Source organism: Pteronotus mesoamericanus, unplaced genomic scaffold (genome assembly GCF_021234165.1).
Source record: "Pteronotus mesoamericanus isolate MK-2021 breed Mesoamerican mustached bat unplaced genomic scaffold, CSHL_Meso_final contig_116, whole genome shotgun sequence".
NCBI classification, from domain to species: Eukaryota; Metazoa; Chordata; class Mammalia; order Chiroptera; family Mormoopidae; genus Pteronotus; species Pteronotus mesoamericanus.
Window position 1 is genome coordinate 9,356,468 of NW_026555027.1, and position 17,440 is coordinate 9,373,907.

The following is a 17,440-nucleotide window of genomic DNA, read 5'->3' on the forward strand; positions in this document are numbered from 1 at the left end:
ACTGGGGTGCTGTAGAGTTTGTGGTTGGAACGAGAAGATAGTAATCTTGTTGTACTTTATGGCAGTATTACTTCATAAGACCAGTGTAACAAGAAAACACAAGACAGAGGGTTTTGCAAGGGCTAACTGCCATTCAGCCCAGTGGAGGGAATTAATCCAGTGTCTTAACTGATTCGGCCTGAGGCCTCCAGTATAGGGTGAAAATAACAAGGCTAGTTTACCCGCAAGCCCACACGATGAGAAATTGCCTGTGTCTACAAGTCATTGTCAGTGACCCCCAGGGTCACCCCTGTTCACGTGCCATCAGTGACTCCAGGGTCATGCCTGTGTTCACACGTCATGACCAGTGACATCTTCTCCCAGCCAGGGTCGTCCCCGAGTCCACGGGCCCTTGTCCTTGGCCCCTGAGGTTGTGTCCCTGTCCACATGCTGTCAGTGACCCCCACCTCCCGTAGCTGCCGCCTGTGGAAACTCCGTGGTGGGTCGGGGACAGCACCAGGTACGGGGCGTGGCGGTGGAGAAGGCCCTCGAGGCCACATGCACCCACCCTGGGCGTCGTACACTCCGGGAGGAACGATGTCGTGGGAGCCCCGCGGTGCACCCTCCGCTCCGGGAGGCCAGGTGCCCGGTCTGCCGAAGGGAGACGCCGGTCCGGGGGACGGCTGCCAGCCGTGCACCCAGTACAGCTCCGCACAATTGCCGACAGCCCGCCTTCCCACTCAGCACGCCGAGCCGCCGGGCCACCTTTCGGTCGGAGGACAACGCTCGCTCGGGCGGGAAGCCCTCCCCTTTAAGACGGGCGTCCCGGAAGCGGTACCGCGGCAGTGCCGGTACCGGAAGTGGATGCGGCCGGCAGCTGCAGGCGGCCGGCTGGGGAGCTTCCTCCCGCGGCCGGGCAGGCGTCGCTGTTGCGGCCGGGGGTGCCGCTCAGGCTGGGGCTGGCCGGGTGCGGCCTCGGGGCTGCCCATGGGGCGCGGGGGGCCGGGCCGGTGACGCCGGACGCCCATGGACGCCCCTGAGGAGCCGCTGCCGCCGGTGATCTACACCATGGAGAACAAGCCCATCGTCACCTGTGAGTGCCCGTCGGCGCGGGAGGGGGCGGCGGCCGTTGCTGGCAGCCCGGCCCATGCTCGCCGGCCCCTTGACCCCCGCGCTAAGGCCTGGGCCGCTTCCTGGACGGAGGTGTGGCTGGGGCGGCGGCGGGGTCCCCGCGGACGACCTCCGACCCCGCAGGAGACGTCGTCCCGGACCGTTTCCTTGCACTTTGACAGCGCCCGGGGCAGGGCGTGCTCCGAACGGAGGGCGAGGTTGGGGGCCCTGCCGTGCCCCCGTCCAGTTCCTGGGCTCGGGCGCCGGCCCTCCGACCGGAGGGCACCGTCCCTCCCTGCTGGGGGTCGTGTTGTCCTCCCGGTCACTCCGCTCCCCGACCCCGGGGAGGGCCCTCGTGGCTCGCAGGCTGGGGAGCGTGGATGAAGTTTGCGGGCGTTTATCATGTTAGGAGACGCGAGTTTGTACTTCAGCAAAGTGTTAAATGGTGAACGGCGCGGGTAGTCGGTCAGAGCCGGGGCAGTCTGCGCTTGCACGGGCGGTCCGGCACCGGGCGCGGCAGGCCCGCGCCTGCCCTCCTGCTGTGCAGGGGAGAAACCCATTTCACAGCTGCGACCGCAGAGGTTGGGTGAGCCCGGCTCTTGGACGCGCACTCCAGGCAAGTAGACCGGCGCCTTTACGGCCGTAACTGTAGACTTGAATACTTTAAAAAACGCCGGTAGGTTGAACTGTTGGCTGACGTTTAGGTGATTTGCAGAGTGTCTCGGAAGGCCTTCCATGTGGGGAAAGGGAGCGCTGCCTACAGCAAAATCTGGGCGGTCGGGCCGTGGAAGACTATGGGTGTCTCTCTCTCTCTTTCTCCCTTTTTAATTTTTTTTCTGATTAGTGGACTCCTTGTGTGCCCCTTCTTGTCAGATCCCCGAGAAACTGTGTATTTAAAGTTTGTTGGCTGCTTCATCTTTAGATGGTAAACTTTCTTATGGGAATGGATGGTTTCATCTAAATTTGGAGACCGGCATGGTTCAGCAGTAGCTGTCGTCTGTGTCCTCCCCCGCTGCCCCGCCCCTGCCCAATACCTGTAACTCCAAGTCTAACTCAGGACTGCACCAGGAGTCGGAGAGGACAGGTGTGTGCCCTTGACCTTCAGGCCCTCCCATTCCCAGGTGCTGTCTGAGTCCTCAGGGGCAGGGCGTGCCTTGCTGTCTCCTTGGGGGGAGGTCCCCTAAGACTTCTCTCCAGAGGTATCACGTGTAGGGGCACCCACGCATCTAATGACAGCTCATGTCCCCTAACTTACCTTTTTAGAGCAATGTGCTTCTGTATGTGTTGTGTCAGTCTGGTTTCCCAGATGTTCCTAGAGCTCTGGTGTGTCCCGTGTGACCAGGAGTCTGAGAGCTGCGTTAATGCGTGGATTCGTGCACACGTGCGAGCCAGGGAGCTGCGGGACTGTTCCCTTTCCCACAGATTTGTTGTCTTGGTGGAGGTTTCCCCCTAAGCCCTGTCTGCAGGGACGGGATCTGTGTGCATAGGCTGCAGTGAAGTTTCAGGGGAAGTTGGTGAAAAGTGAGAAAGATCCCTTTAAAAGTTAAAAGATTTTTAAACTTTTTGAAAGGCTGCCTTCATAGTTCAGCCTTGAAAGGACATTTTAGTGTCTCTGGGGCTGAAGCTCTTGGTGGCGCTTGCCCTGCTTTCATTTCATACTTCACCTTGTTCCATTCTTTCCGCCCCACACTCTTGGAGGGAGGAGCTAGTCTAGGCAGTGCAAAGGTAGCAGGAAAACTGCTTTGAAAAATCCATCCAGAGCCTTCACATTTTTTGATATTACATATATTGTTTTCTTAGTATGCAGCATTTTTGCTCTCAAAAGTCCAGTTGTGTCTTCTCCTTGAATACTTGCCTAGCCGTTGGCCTTATGAGGCTGTGTTCATTTTAAAATGAAAGGAGAGTGTATGCTTGTTTTCAATTTTTTTCAAAGAATTTAGAACATTTTACTTAAGTGAAAATGAATATTGCGTAGATCTTTTTGAGAAGAATGTAGAATGTAACTGGTTTAGGGAAATTCAGGAAATGTTTATATGTGACCATGAGAAGAATGGGAAGTCCCCTGAGACTAGGGGTGCATAGAATTCATTATTGCTTGAAAACCTTGCTGGATTACTTTAATATTCTGAGGCTGCCTACAAGTTTTAATGACCTTCGGTCTGTTATTATAAGTTTTGGAAGCTGCTGCCTGCTGGCCTCTGCTGCAGCGACAGCCTCCGCGGGGGGCCTGCTGAGGCCCAAGGACAGGTAAGCTTGAGAATACTGGAGTTGGCATCTGAAAGGTACCTGACAGGGGTGCTGGATGAACAGCAGTGGTACTAACAACCTGAGGGCATGGAGTGATGAATTACCTAATCGTAGCAGTTTGAATACCTATTATATAATTTATTAATCATGAAAAATGCACAGTAAAACTGAAACAAATCCAGCAGATCCATTTGATCCAAATTTAAGTTTTAGCTTAGTTTTTTTTTTTTTTTTTCCAACCACTGGGTCAATTTTCTGCTTTAGAATAAAGACTTAGGTTTCTGGTCCAAGGTTGTGTTAGGAGAGAGGTGTTCCTTTCCCAGCTCTCTCATTTGTAGACAGAGTTATTTTCATCCCACTGATCTGTGCTGTTGCTTTGTTCACTGCTGGTATCATTCCTCGAATGGCACATACTATCAATATGGGATTGTATAGTATCTGAAAAATAACGACACCCTATCCAAAGGATCTGTTTTCACCTGTCACATTTTAATATTGCCTATTTCATTTTTCGGAATCTCTGTTTTTGGGGTTCTAGATCTGATATTACAAATTTTGAAAGGGGGGAAAAAGGCAACAAAAATGAGCAGATCTGTAATGCTTCGTACCTGGTTGGAGTTTGTATTTTTCCCCCTTGTAGGTTAAAGTTTTAAAATTTGCATATTGCAGTTTTCCACCAATCCTGAAAGTATGGTGCTTGTGACTTAACCACTATCTCCGTTTCATTACCAGAAAAATAACTGATAATATCTTTTTAAAAAAATCGATATACGTAAATGCAAATCTTGGTCCATATTGGATTCTTAGGTCAATAGCAGATCAGCCGCTGAGAAGTGGGAGAAGCCATTCCCCTTAGGAAAGCTCAGTTCCAGGGAGCGTGCTTGGGGGGCAGGGGCTGAGGGCACTGCCAAACGTGCTTGCCTTGCTTTATATGTCATTTCTACATGTGTGGTTAGAAACAGTTAGGTCTTAAATGTGTGACCTAGAGAGTTCTGTAATCTCGTCCTCACCTGTGAACTTGGGACAGTGATAGTACCAATCCAATAGGGGGATGTGGATTTAAAAGTATGAATATTGTGAAGCACTCAGAGGAGGGATCAATATGCAAAAACAGCGGCTAAGGAGAGATTCCTAAACTTTCTCCGTTCACGATGGCTTTAGTGTCCCAGTAACTTTTCCCTGGCACCTGTAGGCCAAAAAGAATACCTAATAATTCCATTTATTAAGTAGTTAGGTCCAAATAATTTTATGAAATGTTATGTCCTTACAGTAGCTATTTGAAAAAAAAATACACGTAATTGGAAGAAAGATGTTTGTTTCATTCTTAGGTACCCACATTAACATATTAGTGGGGCGGTTTCCCCTCTCGGGCACTGCACAACTCCCCTCTCCCGCGAGTCAGAGTGGGCACTGCTGCCCTCTTTGAGATATATATTTTTTGTGGTACTTTTATCACAGCAACTACCCTGTTTTGTGATGATCATGACGTCATTGACAGGACTGTGCCGTGATCTAATTTTGAAACTGAATACCTGAAGTAGGGTTTGCTGCATCTCCGTGCAACTCCCCTGCATGAGTGGGGTTTCCTCATGTACGTGGGGCCTCTGGCGGGGCTGGCTGGTGCCCTGCGGCACTGGATACGGAGCCTGGAACCCGTGTTTTGCATGCATTACCCTGACTCTAGGGTGGATCTGAGCTGATAATTTAGAAGTGAAGAGCTTCCTTGTCTATTTGAACTTCAGTTCACACACCTGATTTGCAGGATGTGTTTCTGAAGAGTTTCTAGTAGAGAAAAATCTGGTGTATGCAAATGAAACTCAAAGGTCTGATTTTTTAAAGAGCTCATGGCTCTCTAAAGTAATCCAGCATGGCAGACCCCACACCGAAGCCAGTCGTTGCTAGAAAGGAGCCGATGTGCCGGTGTGGTCTGCTCAGTGAGACAGGAAAGGCTGCGTTGGTCATCTTTCATTGGAGATGCAAGTGACTTGCTAAAGAATTTTTTTGTCTAAAAAATGTTTTTGCCTCTTGACAGAGTGCCTTTTCGTATGAATTGCACAGTTTCGTGTGTGTGGCCTCACGAGGGATCACTTGCAGATTTTCTGTTCCCTCTGCTCTCACCTGGTGACGTCAGATCCAGATGACAGACCAAGGGTGGCGGAAAGACTGCATAGCTTTAAGTACTCTTGGAGAGGAGGAACTTTATCTCTACCCTTATAGGTTCTTCTGGCTGGTCTAAAAATCAGTAGATGTGAGACAGAATAACTAGAGAAAACAGCCAAATTTAATTACAAATGTTTGTATGGGAACCCCACATATATGAGAGCGCCGTAGACCCCACATGCGTGAGAGGGTCAGGGACAGATGTGGGAAACGGGGGCTGTGTGACATTCTCAGCTAAGGATGAGGCAAGGCACCTGCGGCTGCCGAGGGGGAGAGGGCCACGGCAGGACGGCAGGAGAGCAGGTGTCTAGTGATTAGAAGTGCGCCCTGCTCCGTGGGGAGGGCACAGAATGTTATTTCTGGTGATCACTCTTATTGTGGGCAAGGCCCCTAATTTAAATAAAAGGAGGAGTAAAAGTTTCTCTCGAACCCACAGGGTCTCTATTGCCTTCATGTCAGAATAATCCACGCGCCAAAGCAGCATGTCCTGCGGAGGCCTGTTTTGACCCCGTAAGTTACAGACACTCCTCTTTCTGAGCAGCCTCCTGCTGGACTAGCCTCACAGTCTTCGTGGCCTTCTCTCCTCCTTACCTTACCTGTCCTCCTGTCTTTTCTTTCTTCTTTCCTAATAAAATCCTTCTTTTGTAACCACTCTTAATGTAAATTTTCAATGTATTCACAGTATTTCAGGCTTAGAGACTATTTGGTTTTTAAATTAGAAATTGATGAGCTTGGAGTCATTCCTGACTCCTCTTTTTCTCTCACGGCTGACGTTCAGTCTATCAGCAAATACAGTTTTTATCTTTGACATTTGCTTAGAATTCACCACTTCTCCCCCCGCCTTTGCTGCTGCTCCTCCAAACCCAAGCCAGTCTTCATCTCTCCCGGGACCGGTGGCCAACCAGCCAGCCTCCTGGCTTCTATTTTAGCCCCTTGAAGCTAATTCTCTGTGGGGTTAAGGGAGATCCCTCCAAAAAGAGAAGTCACAGCATGTCATTCCTCTGCTCAGACCCCTCCAGTGACTGACCACCTTCCCGGCAGAACATTCACAGGCCTCCCTGTGGGCAGCAAGACCCTCCCTGACGTGCAACCCCTGGCTCCCAGCACAGGCTCCCTGGCCGCAGCCTGCCCCCACAGCTGCCTTTGGGGTCCTGTTCCAGCAGGGCCGCGTGGCTCTGCGGGTCCTCATTGGGTCCCTTCCTTCCTCTTGTGGCTGCCTAGGTGCTACCCCTTTGCCCCACGTACTGTTTCGCCTTGCTGCGACTTTATCCAGTCTTCGTGGCTTGGCGCCTCCTGACAGACTTGTTTTCTTTTGGTTTATTGTTTTTCTACTCCTAACTCAGGTGGCCTACAAACCAGAATGTGAGGTTCAGAATTGCAGGAACTTCATCTGTTTTGTTGATGGCTATATTTCCAGGACCTGGAACAGTGCTTGCATATAGTAGCTGCTCAGTTAATAAAAAAATGCTGTGTGTCATTTGATACTTCTATAAGTTAGAAGCTTGTGACGGCATATAGTTATTTAAATACATACTTTTATTGCAGACAAGATAGCTTTGCAGAAAATGTTTGGAGAGTTTGAATTCTTATCACGCAGACTTGTTTTTAGGCAAATTGCTATATGCTTAGTTTTTTGTTTGTTTGTTTTTGATACTGGAACATTTTCTGATTAGAGTTTTTGACCAAGGAAATATGTGTTAATCCAGTAAAAGAAATAAAGTTAACTAGTGTGCTAGGGACTCTGTTCTCTGAAATGGACCTCTGAGTTGTGTTCAGATACACTTTCTTTACTACAGGTCAATAGCAACTTAACTACGACCAAACCAAAACATCTCAGGCCGCTGACTCAGCCCCTGAGGTGGACATTTTGGTTGGGGGACTGTCACCCCTGGCATTTGGATGAAGCCTTGAAAGAAAATGTCTGTAACTTTTCAAAACTAAACTCTAAACCTTAAAAAATTCATCAGTAAAACAGGAATACAATTTTTACGATAAAGAGTGGGATCCAGGAGTGCCATTGCTGGGTCAGAAGGTGAGAGCAGTTTAAATTTTGAAAACCACATCCAAACCACGCTGTGAAAAAGCACTACTCCAAGTTATATATTTACTGCACCGGAATGGAGTCATTTAAATTTTTTTTTGCCAGTCTGACGGATTGGGAAAAAAACCTCAGATTTTAAAAACAGGTTTATTGAACTTTAAACCTTATACTATAAAATGTATCCATTCTAAGTGTACAATTCTTTGACTATTAGTTTATTTTTAGAGTTGTACTCTAAACAGCTATCACCGTAATTCAGTTTTAGAACATCTCCATCACCCCAAGACGTTCCCTTGTACTTCTTAGCAGTTAATCCCTGCTTTCACCTCCAGGCGTACGTAGCCACCAGTCAGCTTTCTGTCTCTATAAACTTGTGTTTTCTAGACATTTTGTAGAAATAAAATCATGTAATGTACAGTCTTGGTGTTTGGATTCTTTCACAATGCACTGTTTTTGAGGTTCATCCATGTTGCATCATTTAATATTATTTTTTCCTTTTTTATTGCTGAATAGTATTTCATTGCATGGATGAACCACATCTTATTTATTAGCCTTTCACGAGTTGATAGACATTCTAATTGTTTCCAGTTTTTGACTAATGAATATTTGCATGTGTGGACTTGTATTTTCATTTTTCATGGAAAGGTTCTTTGGAGCAGAATTGTTATGTTGTATGATAGGCTAACTTTTTAAGAAACTGTCAGATTATTTTCCAAAGTGGGCCTACTGCTTACCGCTTGCATCAGCAGTGCGTGAGGGTTCGGTTTACCCAGATCCGCGCTGGTGCTTGGCTGTCTTTTTTATTGTAGTCATCATAGTGGACATGACGAGGTCTCTGATACTGGTTTTAATCTGCATTTCCCTAATGATTAATGATGTTGAGCATCTTTGCTTGTTCTTATTAGCCATTTGTATATTCTTCAGTGAAATGTTCATTCAAATTTTTTGTCCATTTTTAAATTAGATTATCATTGTATAAATGATAGTAAAGAGTTCATTCTATTTTCTGGATACATTTTCTTTATTCAGATAGATGATTTGCAAATATTTTTTCTTAATCTTTGGTGGTTCTTTAAACTTAATGTTATCTTTTGACGTGTAAATGTTTTTAATTTTGATGAAGTCTAGTTATCAATTTTCTTCCCTTATGGATTGCGTTTTTGATATCATATCTCAGAACTCTTTCTAGCCGAAGGTTATCGTAATTGTTTTGGTGTGCACACACCTGATGATTAGTGAGATTCTTTTTGTGTTTATTGGTGATAGGACCTCTTCAGAATTACCTCTCCATCTGTGTTTACTTTGACACTTAAGAGATACAGGCAAAAAACATGTCTAGAAGATGAACTGGAATAGCACTAGGAAAAAAAATTGTGCATTCCATTTTTGTATTTTATACCATATGTATTAGTTTTTTCCAGGGCTGCTGTAACAAATGATCTGAAACTGGATGGCTTAAAACAACAGAAATATATTTTCTCACACTTGCCGAGGCCAGAAGTTGAAAATCAAGGTGTCAGCAGGGCCGCACGCCCTCCCAAGGCCCCACGAGAGAACCCTTCCTGCCTCTTCCAGCGCCCAGAAACCCTTGGTGTCCCTGGGCTCTCAGCTGCACCCTGCTGACCTCTGCTGCCTCTTCGCAAGGCCTTCTGTTCTTCTGTGTTTTCTCTTCCGTCTTAGGCATTGAGAGCCCATCCAGATGATCTGGAATGATGTCATTTGAGATCCGGAACTTCATTACATCCACTGAGGCCCTTTTTGCAAAGTCCCATTCACAGGTTCTGGGTGTTAGGTCGTGCACAAATCTTTTGGGGGCCCCCTTATCCCTAAAGCACAGTATCTGCACTGGCAGCCAGGTGACTAGGCCAGCACCCAATGAGTACCTTGGGTTCTTCTTCCACTCCTTCTGTCTCTGGAGGCTTTTCCTCACTCTCCTCCTGACCAAGGGAATTCTTCCTTGGCATCTGGAAATGGGGCTCCAGAAGCTGACACAAGATGGGATGATCTCCTAGAAAGAGATGAGCCTTTTCTGCAACCTCTGTTTTCCCCCTACGGAAATAAATGCCTTCATTGGGCTTCTTGCACATTGTTGTACATGCTGATTCCTTCCTCAGTGTTGTTTTAGGTCTTTGTTTGATACATTTTTAGAAAAGTGAGGAGAGAAATTTCAGAGACACTGACAGCAGGTTTGGAGTTTGGCTCCACAAGGTGTATTTATAGTTGGACATTTTTCTTATTTTTGACAGATCTGTTTAGCATTTAGAAGTGACGGCATCAATTTCAGAGCTGAAATTTTAGGTAGAACCTTGGACCTAATGATTACCCCTTTGGGTAGTAATTTTTACTAAATCTGTAGCTCGCCAGTTATGGCGCATTTTGGCTGGGTCCATTAGAAAATTTCTACGCATCAAGCGGAATAGCAGGAAGGGCTGTCAGAGGTCATTTTGAGGTGAAGACTGGGTCTGACCAGGTCCCTCGGTGTTGGGTAGTGTAGCGCGCAGCTGCATCTGGGCAGCTGATTCCCCTCCATCATGACTCTACCAAGTAGTTTGGGAGTCAGACACCCTTTGCTCACATGGAAGGGGTGCTTTCCCTAAAATTAGCCCTCAGAGAAAGCATTTCCTATGGAGTTAAGAAAAATAAAAATATCACTTCCTTTAGTTTAGCAATCTAAGCACTAAGTTAGCCACATTAGAAATTTTTAGTATGCTCTAAAATTAAGTTTGTATTTTGACGCCCAGTCCCACCACTTCTGCTATAGGATATCCTGTGTTTGGGGGACCCTGGGTTGTCTGGTGTAGAATATGAAGGAGTCAGGCTAGATTTACCAGTCAGCGAATGTGTGCTCAGCATCTGTTACCTGCCAGGCACTGTTGGAGGTGCTTGGGTTACACTTGTGAACAAGGACACCAGCCCTCATAGAGCTTGCATTCTAGCGAGAGGAAATACACAATATTCATAAATAGTAAATTATATAATATGTGATAAGTGCTGTGGAATAAAGAAGGAAAAGGGTGAGAGAAATGGGAGAATTGTATCATTTCAAACTTTTTATCATGGAAACTTGCGACTATGTACAAAAATAGACAATAGTATAAAGAAACCTTACAAACCTATCTCCCAACCTCAGCAATGGGGTAAATTTGCCAATCTTGCTTCTATATATTCCTTGTTCCCTTAATCCTTTATTATTTTAAAGAAAATCTTAGGCAGCATGTAATTCATTCATAAATGTATGTGTTATGGACTGAATGTCTCCAACCCCCACTCACATGTCAAAGCCCTAACCCCCAGTGTGATGACATTTGGAGGTGGAGCCTTTTGGAGGTAACCAGAATCAGATTAGGTCATGAGGGCGGGGCCCTCACAATAGGATCAGTGGCCTTAGGCACCTTGAACACACCTGGGAAAGGCCCTGTGAGCACTGAGTGAGAGGCCAGGTCTGTAAACAAGCCAAGAAGAAAGGCCTCACCAGCAACCGAATGGCTGGGGGAGGAGGTAGATTTGTGTTGTTTAAGCTACTCGTCTGCCATGGCAGCCTGAGCTAAGATGGTATGCATCTCCAAAAGACAGGGACTTCAAAAAAATATAACTACAAAACCTTTGTAACACTTAAAAAATTTCCTAATTTCAAATATTTCAGTGTTTACATTTACAGTGTGTCTTAAATATCTTTTTAATTCTTTGAATTAATTAGTATCCAAATAAAGTTTTTAGGTAAGTGTTTTCAGTTTCTCTTAAAATCTTGGTTTCCCCTCTATTTCTTTTACATTCCTTGCAGATTTTTCAAGAGCCCACGTTATTAATTCTGTGACTCTGTCCACCCCCTCCCTGCTCACCAGACTTTGCCAACTGTGGCTTGTGTTGTCCTTGACCTCTGCCCTCTGCGTTTCCTGTAAAGTGGTGGTTGGGGCAAGAGGCAGGGTCACATTTGGGATGGATCATTTTTGGTAAGACCTGTCCATAGGTGTTGGTGTGTTCTCCCATTAGCTGGTGCGTAATGTCTGGTGGTCTCTCTTTTGTGATCTTAGCTGCTGTTCCCTCTCATATCATTAATTCCTGAAGGGTTGCAAAATGGTGATGTTTTAATTTCACTGTTTCTTTTTCATTAGCTGAAATATTTCTGTACAGGAGTGTATATATGTATGTACGTACATGCACACATACATGCATATGTTTATATTATTGGTTTCCCAGTGGGTAGTGTGTACAGGAAAGTCAGACTAAGTGCTTGATTCATTTCCTTTATGAAACTGTTTTCAAAACAAGCTGGTTCATCAGTTCCTTCAGTGGTGATCAATTAGATTTTTTCTAGATATTATTAAGAACTTAAGGATTTAAACACCCTTAATTTGTTTCTGCCCATTTCAGTTGTCATCCTTATTGATGAACAGGTTGTTCCATCTTTTAACAACTGGCTTCTGGGATGTAGGAATCTTTAGTTTCTTTGCTATCTGAGATGACAAGATGTCCCCCCCCGACTCATTCTGTACATTTCCTGTCCTAGATGTGGAGTCAGCCATTTCTCCAAGGATCCCTGATTCCCTGTGGTGAGAACTGGTATTTTGAGAGCCTAAATTGCGTGTTTGGCCTTCTGGTTGCTGTTGGGCCTTTTCAGGGGATAGAGGTAGGAATATAAAGTTACAGCACATCCTAAGCTCACACTGATCAAATCCGGGGAATTTTAATGAACTGATCAAATCCAGGGGAGTTTTAATGAACTGTCTGCATTCTGTATTTTTTTCCTGTTTTCATGGATACTTGGGGATGACAGAGTTAGAGCAAGGTTCCCAAAAAAGTGACATCGGGCCCTCTGAGGGCTTTTTAGAGCCCCAGACCATCCCCTCGCTTCTGATTCAGCGGGTCTGGGGTGGGCCTGGGACTTTGCCTTTCTGAGAAATCCCTGTGTGACGCCTATTGCAGGTCCACCCTACGGTCTCTGCATAACAGCTTTTACCTGCTATCAACAGTGGGACCAGCGAACACAGATTTCAGACTTTGTTAGTAGTTCTTCGTGGCATTTGGGTATATGCTGCCATGAACAAACAATTGACTCTAGGTTTAAAAATTCAAAGTCCCTGGTCATGGTTTCTCTCTCTCTGGCTATACTACCAACTACATATATACCAACTTCATTTGTTTTATTTTTTCCTGATATTTTTAGGGAAAGCTTTTTAAAAATTTAGTTTTGTTTTATAATGATGTAAAATATTTACAATCTTCCAAAATCAAATCTATCAAACAAGGTATATGTAAAAGCAACCCAGCATATACCCCGTCCTTTCTACCCATTCCATTCCTTACCTAAGTAGTCCCCGTTCATAAAAAACTCACACATACTTGTATTTCTCTGAGATAAGAGACTGCAAGCTGTGCACGCTTTTCCCACCTTGCTTCTCTCCACAGCATTACCTGGAGCACACCGTACCTTAGCATCTGGATCTTTTCCGGGCCTGCTTACAGCTTGGTGGAACTCGGTCAGTCAGGGAGCTGCTCCCTGGTTCCTTCTGCTAGACCCCCACAGTACAATTTGAGCGGTATCCTCTTTCCCTATTTCAGATAGTCCTGCATGGAATAATAGGCTTATTGTGTCTGTCTTACCATTTTGCTTGCTGTATCTATCTATTGGGAATTGCCAGGGAGGGCTGTGGGGAACTCCATGTAATTTTGCCACATGTCGCCCAATTCCCCCCCATGTTGGTGTACCTTTGCACCTTCTGAAAGCTGTAGTTGGCCCCAGTGAGAAAGTGATTTTGAACAATGTCTTTAAGGAGGTGATAGGGAATCTGGAGAAAGTCCCCTTTATCCAAACCCCCAGGCAAGGGGCTGTCTGGAGACACAGGATCTTTTCTTGAATTTGCAAGAGCTATAATTCAAACTGCTTCAATCATCCTTTTTTTTTTTTTTTTTTTAATTTTAAAATACACAAACTGTTGAAGGCCGTTTCTTCAGTATTCTTATGTTTACACGCAGTTATCCAATCTTTCTTTTTCTGTTTAGGCTCTCTGGTTTTCTGTCTGGTCTCTGAGTGCTAGAGGTGACTGTTTCCCCCTGGTTGCGGGGGTTCCCTCAGACCTTGTTAACACGCGTCACGTGTGTGAATTATCTGTCCCATTGAAAAAGAAAAAGACTTTGGGTCTTTATATTTTATGACTGGTCTCCCTTTATCGGTCATAGTTCCTTTTCTACAGATTTCCACAGTATAAAACTCCATTAATGCTAACATACTTTGTACTTTTTTCCCCTTGATTACACCTATCGGGGAAGTAACCATTATATGGACTTCGTACTGGGAAGGCGGGAAAAGCGGAGTGGAAGAGAGTCTGTGTGTGTGTATATGGCAGGAAGGCTCGGGGGAGGGCGGATGGAGTAGGCGTACCATGAAAGGCAGTGATGGCATGGCCGCATTGTGCTGAGCTGTGATTTAAAGTCACCCTCACTTTGCAAGCCAGAATGTAACAAGTGACAACCAAATGAAGGTGATTCCCAGCATGCCACAGGAGGAATTGCTTTTCTTTAAACTTGGCCGCTGGTACAGAGCTGTGGGAAGGTACATTGCTTTCTTCTCAAATATGTGCCTTCCAATATAGGGAAGGTAATTTTTTTTAAATGATATTACTTTAGCTCTGGCTGGTGTGGCTCATTGGTTGGAGTGTCGTCCTGTGACCAAAAGGTTGCTGGTTTGATTCCTGGTACAGGTTTGATCCCCTGTCTGGGCAGGTATGATCCCGGGTCCAGGTATGTACAGGAGGCAACCGATTGATGTTTCTCTCACATCGATATTTCTCCTGAGGTAAGGATGAAAAAAAAATTTTTTTAAAGATATTAATTTAATTTATTTATTTGTGTGTGTGTGTGTGTGTGTGTGTGAGAGAGAGAGAGAGAGAGAGAGAGAGAGATTGAGAGAGATTTGTTGTTCCACTTATTTATGAACTCATTGGTTGATTCTTTTATGTACCCTGACCAGGGATTGAACCTGCAACCTTAGGGTATCAGGACGACACTCTAACTGAACTACCCAGACAGGTCCAGAAGAGCAATGTTTATGTGTAGAAAGGGGATCAGTTGCCTAGTCATTTTAGGGGACAGGCTAGCCTGGCTTTCTACTTACAGAATCTGGATAACATCTGGATCTTTCTAGCTTTTTTTCTCAGGAACCATCGCTCTCCGTTCCCATTCCCAGTGTAAGAGCCTTTCACGTGCAGACGCTCTGGCAGGACCGCTGGGGGGTTTCCATAGTCCATGAATGTGCATGAGGTAATAGTTCCCCATGAGAGAGCTGCCAATTTGAAGCATCAATTAATTTTTATTACTACATTTACGTTACACATAAATTTTAGCAAATTTGCTTCACGCATTATTGAACAGGCCAAAATGACTTCCCAGTTTGTGACCTTGGACATTTTTATCGTCCATTTGAAAGCCTGTTCTGCCAGAAGCTGTTGAGAAATTATGTTTGGTCCGTGGGCAGGCACATGCGTTTTTAGGGTTAGAGACAGTGGCCTCTCCACGTGTTTTCTGATGGCACTGAACTGCTGAATCATGAATTTTTGCCTTCTTTTGTTAGCATGCTTAAGGAATGGCTGTGTCTGTAAAATTTTCTATTAAGCAAATACTAGAAAGATTACGTATTTCCTTTGACTTTTTTTATTCGGAAGTTGAATCATAGAATCTTTTGCTTGCCCGGCCTCTGCAGTGGGTCACCTGGCCCTGGGCAGCCACTCCACTGTCGTTCAGTCTTGAGAGTCCCAATAGGAAGTGCTCTGGTGTTTGATTAATTCTTATCTGCCCTTAACATAAAAAATCTTAATTACATTATTAATACATGAATATATGCTTGCAGAAATCTCGGAGTATGCAGAAATAACTCAGGAAATAGCGAAGGTCTTTATCAGTCATCCGATCGCATATAACAGAAAAATCCAGTCACCACTGGCATAAGTAAGAAAACAGGTTCATATAATCAGAAACTCAGGGCTCCGCCTGCCTTCCTTGGGGGGCTTCCCTCAGCTTGTGGGCCCTTCCTCAGCCTGGGGGCAGGTGCCCAGCAGGTCGGGGCAGCACCCACACAGGGTGCTCACGTCGATCTCTTCAGAGCAAGGTGACTGTGCCCTGACATTTCCCGTCCCAGCTGAGTGTCTCCTGTGCCCACTCCTCAGTCTTCGCCCTGCCCGGGTGCTACCCTGCACCGATGGGCGAGGAGCTGAGGATGGCGTGCTGGTCTGTGCAGGCCCCTGGAGCCGCCCGCGGGTGCAGGGACTGAGCGTGCTCAGATCCACGTGTCCCTGAGGGTTAGTGATGAGAACTGGTAGCAGAGGTGTAGGCACACATGCAGATTTATGTTCATGGTTGTGCTTTGCATAACTTACTAATTATTTTTATGTCTCCGCCCTCACCAAAAAAAAAAAAAAATCTTAGTTGTTGAAATAGTCTGAATTGACTCGTTTAATAGGCCTCTTGAGTCAGAAAAGTGAACACAGCAAGTTTCTGAACAGGGCTCTCTGAATGTGGGAACATCAATCTTAAGCCTCATATTTGCTCTTAGTAGCTGTTTTCTCATAACTGAATCCTAGGTTTTTCTCTGTTGCCCATGGGATTAAAAATGAAAACAGCCTGGAAGTTGTTGCTCTTACAGTTCAGACCTCAAAGCTCTAGTGGCTATCTACTTAGTGGCTGGGCTATTTTGGGAAGCTACAACGTATATATGGTTAATTTAATTACCTGTCATATAAGCTGAGATTTAATTCTTTTGGGGCTTTACACCTAAGCCCTTTCCTATCTTTCTGTTTCCTGCTCTGGTTCTCTGTAGCTCATTTTCAAAGGCATCTCTAATTTTCCTGATAATAAAGATTTAAGAGTATTATAATGAATAATAGCTGTGTATTCAGGGAAAATCATGGTGGCTTTTCTTCCTTTTTGTTCAATGTAGGGCTTTGATGAGCTAGAAGAATTTGACCTTCACATTTGAATCAGGGTACTGTATCAGTTTGCCGGGGCTGCCATAACAGAATGCCACACACTGGGCTGCTTCGACAACAGAAACTCGTTTTGTAGCAGTTCTGCTGGCTGGAAGTCCGGGCTCAAAGTGCCAGCCGGCTAGGCTCCTGCAGCCTCTTCCCTTGGCTTGTGGATGGCGACTTACTTGCTGTGTCCTCACATGGCCATTTCACATCCCATTTGTTCCCATTCACATCCATCTGTATCCACGTTTTCTCTTCTTGTAAGGACCCAGTCAGATTGGATCAGGGCCCACCCTGTGCAACTCCAAATAGTTTCAGTGGATGAATTTGGGTGGGGGCTGGGGTGGGGACACAGTTCAAAACAGGCACTGAGGTCAGATGGTCACATGTTAAGTCCCTAGTTATTGTCAGTGACATCTTTGCTCATGACAGATATGCTAATTAACCTATAATATTATAAAATTAAAATTTGGACACATATTAAATGTCCCATGATAGAACGTAAAAAAAATTGTTACTTTAGTGTCCATTTATACAGATTTTATTGTATAATAGGATTTTCTGTGGGAAATTAGTTTACAGGGGAGTGTAAGAGGCACTTCATTTTTCTTTTTTTACTCTGTGTACATATGTTAATTAGGCACTTACATGAGACTTCATAGAAAACCGAATAAGAGAGGAGAAAGCTTTCCTATAATCGCCCTAACTTCTACATAACAAAGAATAGTGATTTTTTTTTGTGTGTTAGTCTTGGGACCTCTTAAAGAGGCAACAGAAATTGGCAATCGAAGATAAGAGGTCTAAATGAAGATTTTCTTACTTTAATGATTTCTAGGATGACTATCAAATAAATGAAGATGATGAAAAATGAAAGTTAAAACAAGTTGTTTCTATCTTAACAAAAGCTGTACTAATAGTAACCCTTATGAGGTATTTACTGGAT

General features: G+C 45.1%; 1 protein-coding gene across 1 annotated transcript in view; it reads left to right on the forward strand.

Moving 5' to 3' along the window:
* Nucleotides 1-847: 847 nt before the first annotated feature.
* TRAPPC10 (trafficking protein particle complex subunit 10) overlaps nt 848-17,440 on the forward strand; it is a 78,522-nt gene continuing 61,929 nt past the window's right edge. The window contains exon 1 of the mRNA XM_054578871.1: nt 848-1,072. Coding sequence (XP_054434846.1) covers nt 1,006-1,072 — 67 coding nt within the window. The 5' untranslated portion in view covers nt 848-1,005. The remainder of the gene's footprint in view (nt 1,073-17,440) is intronic.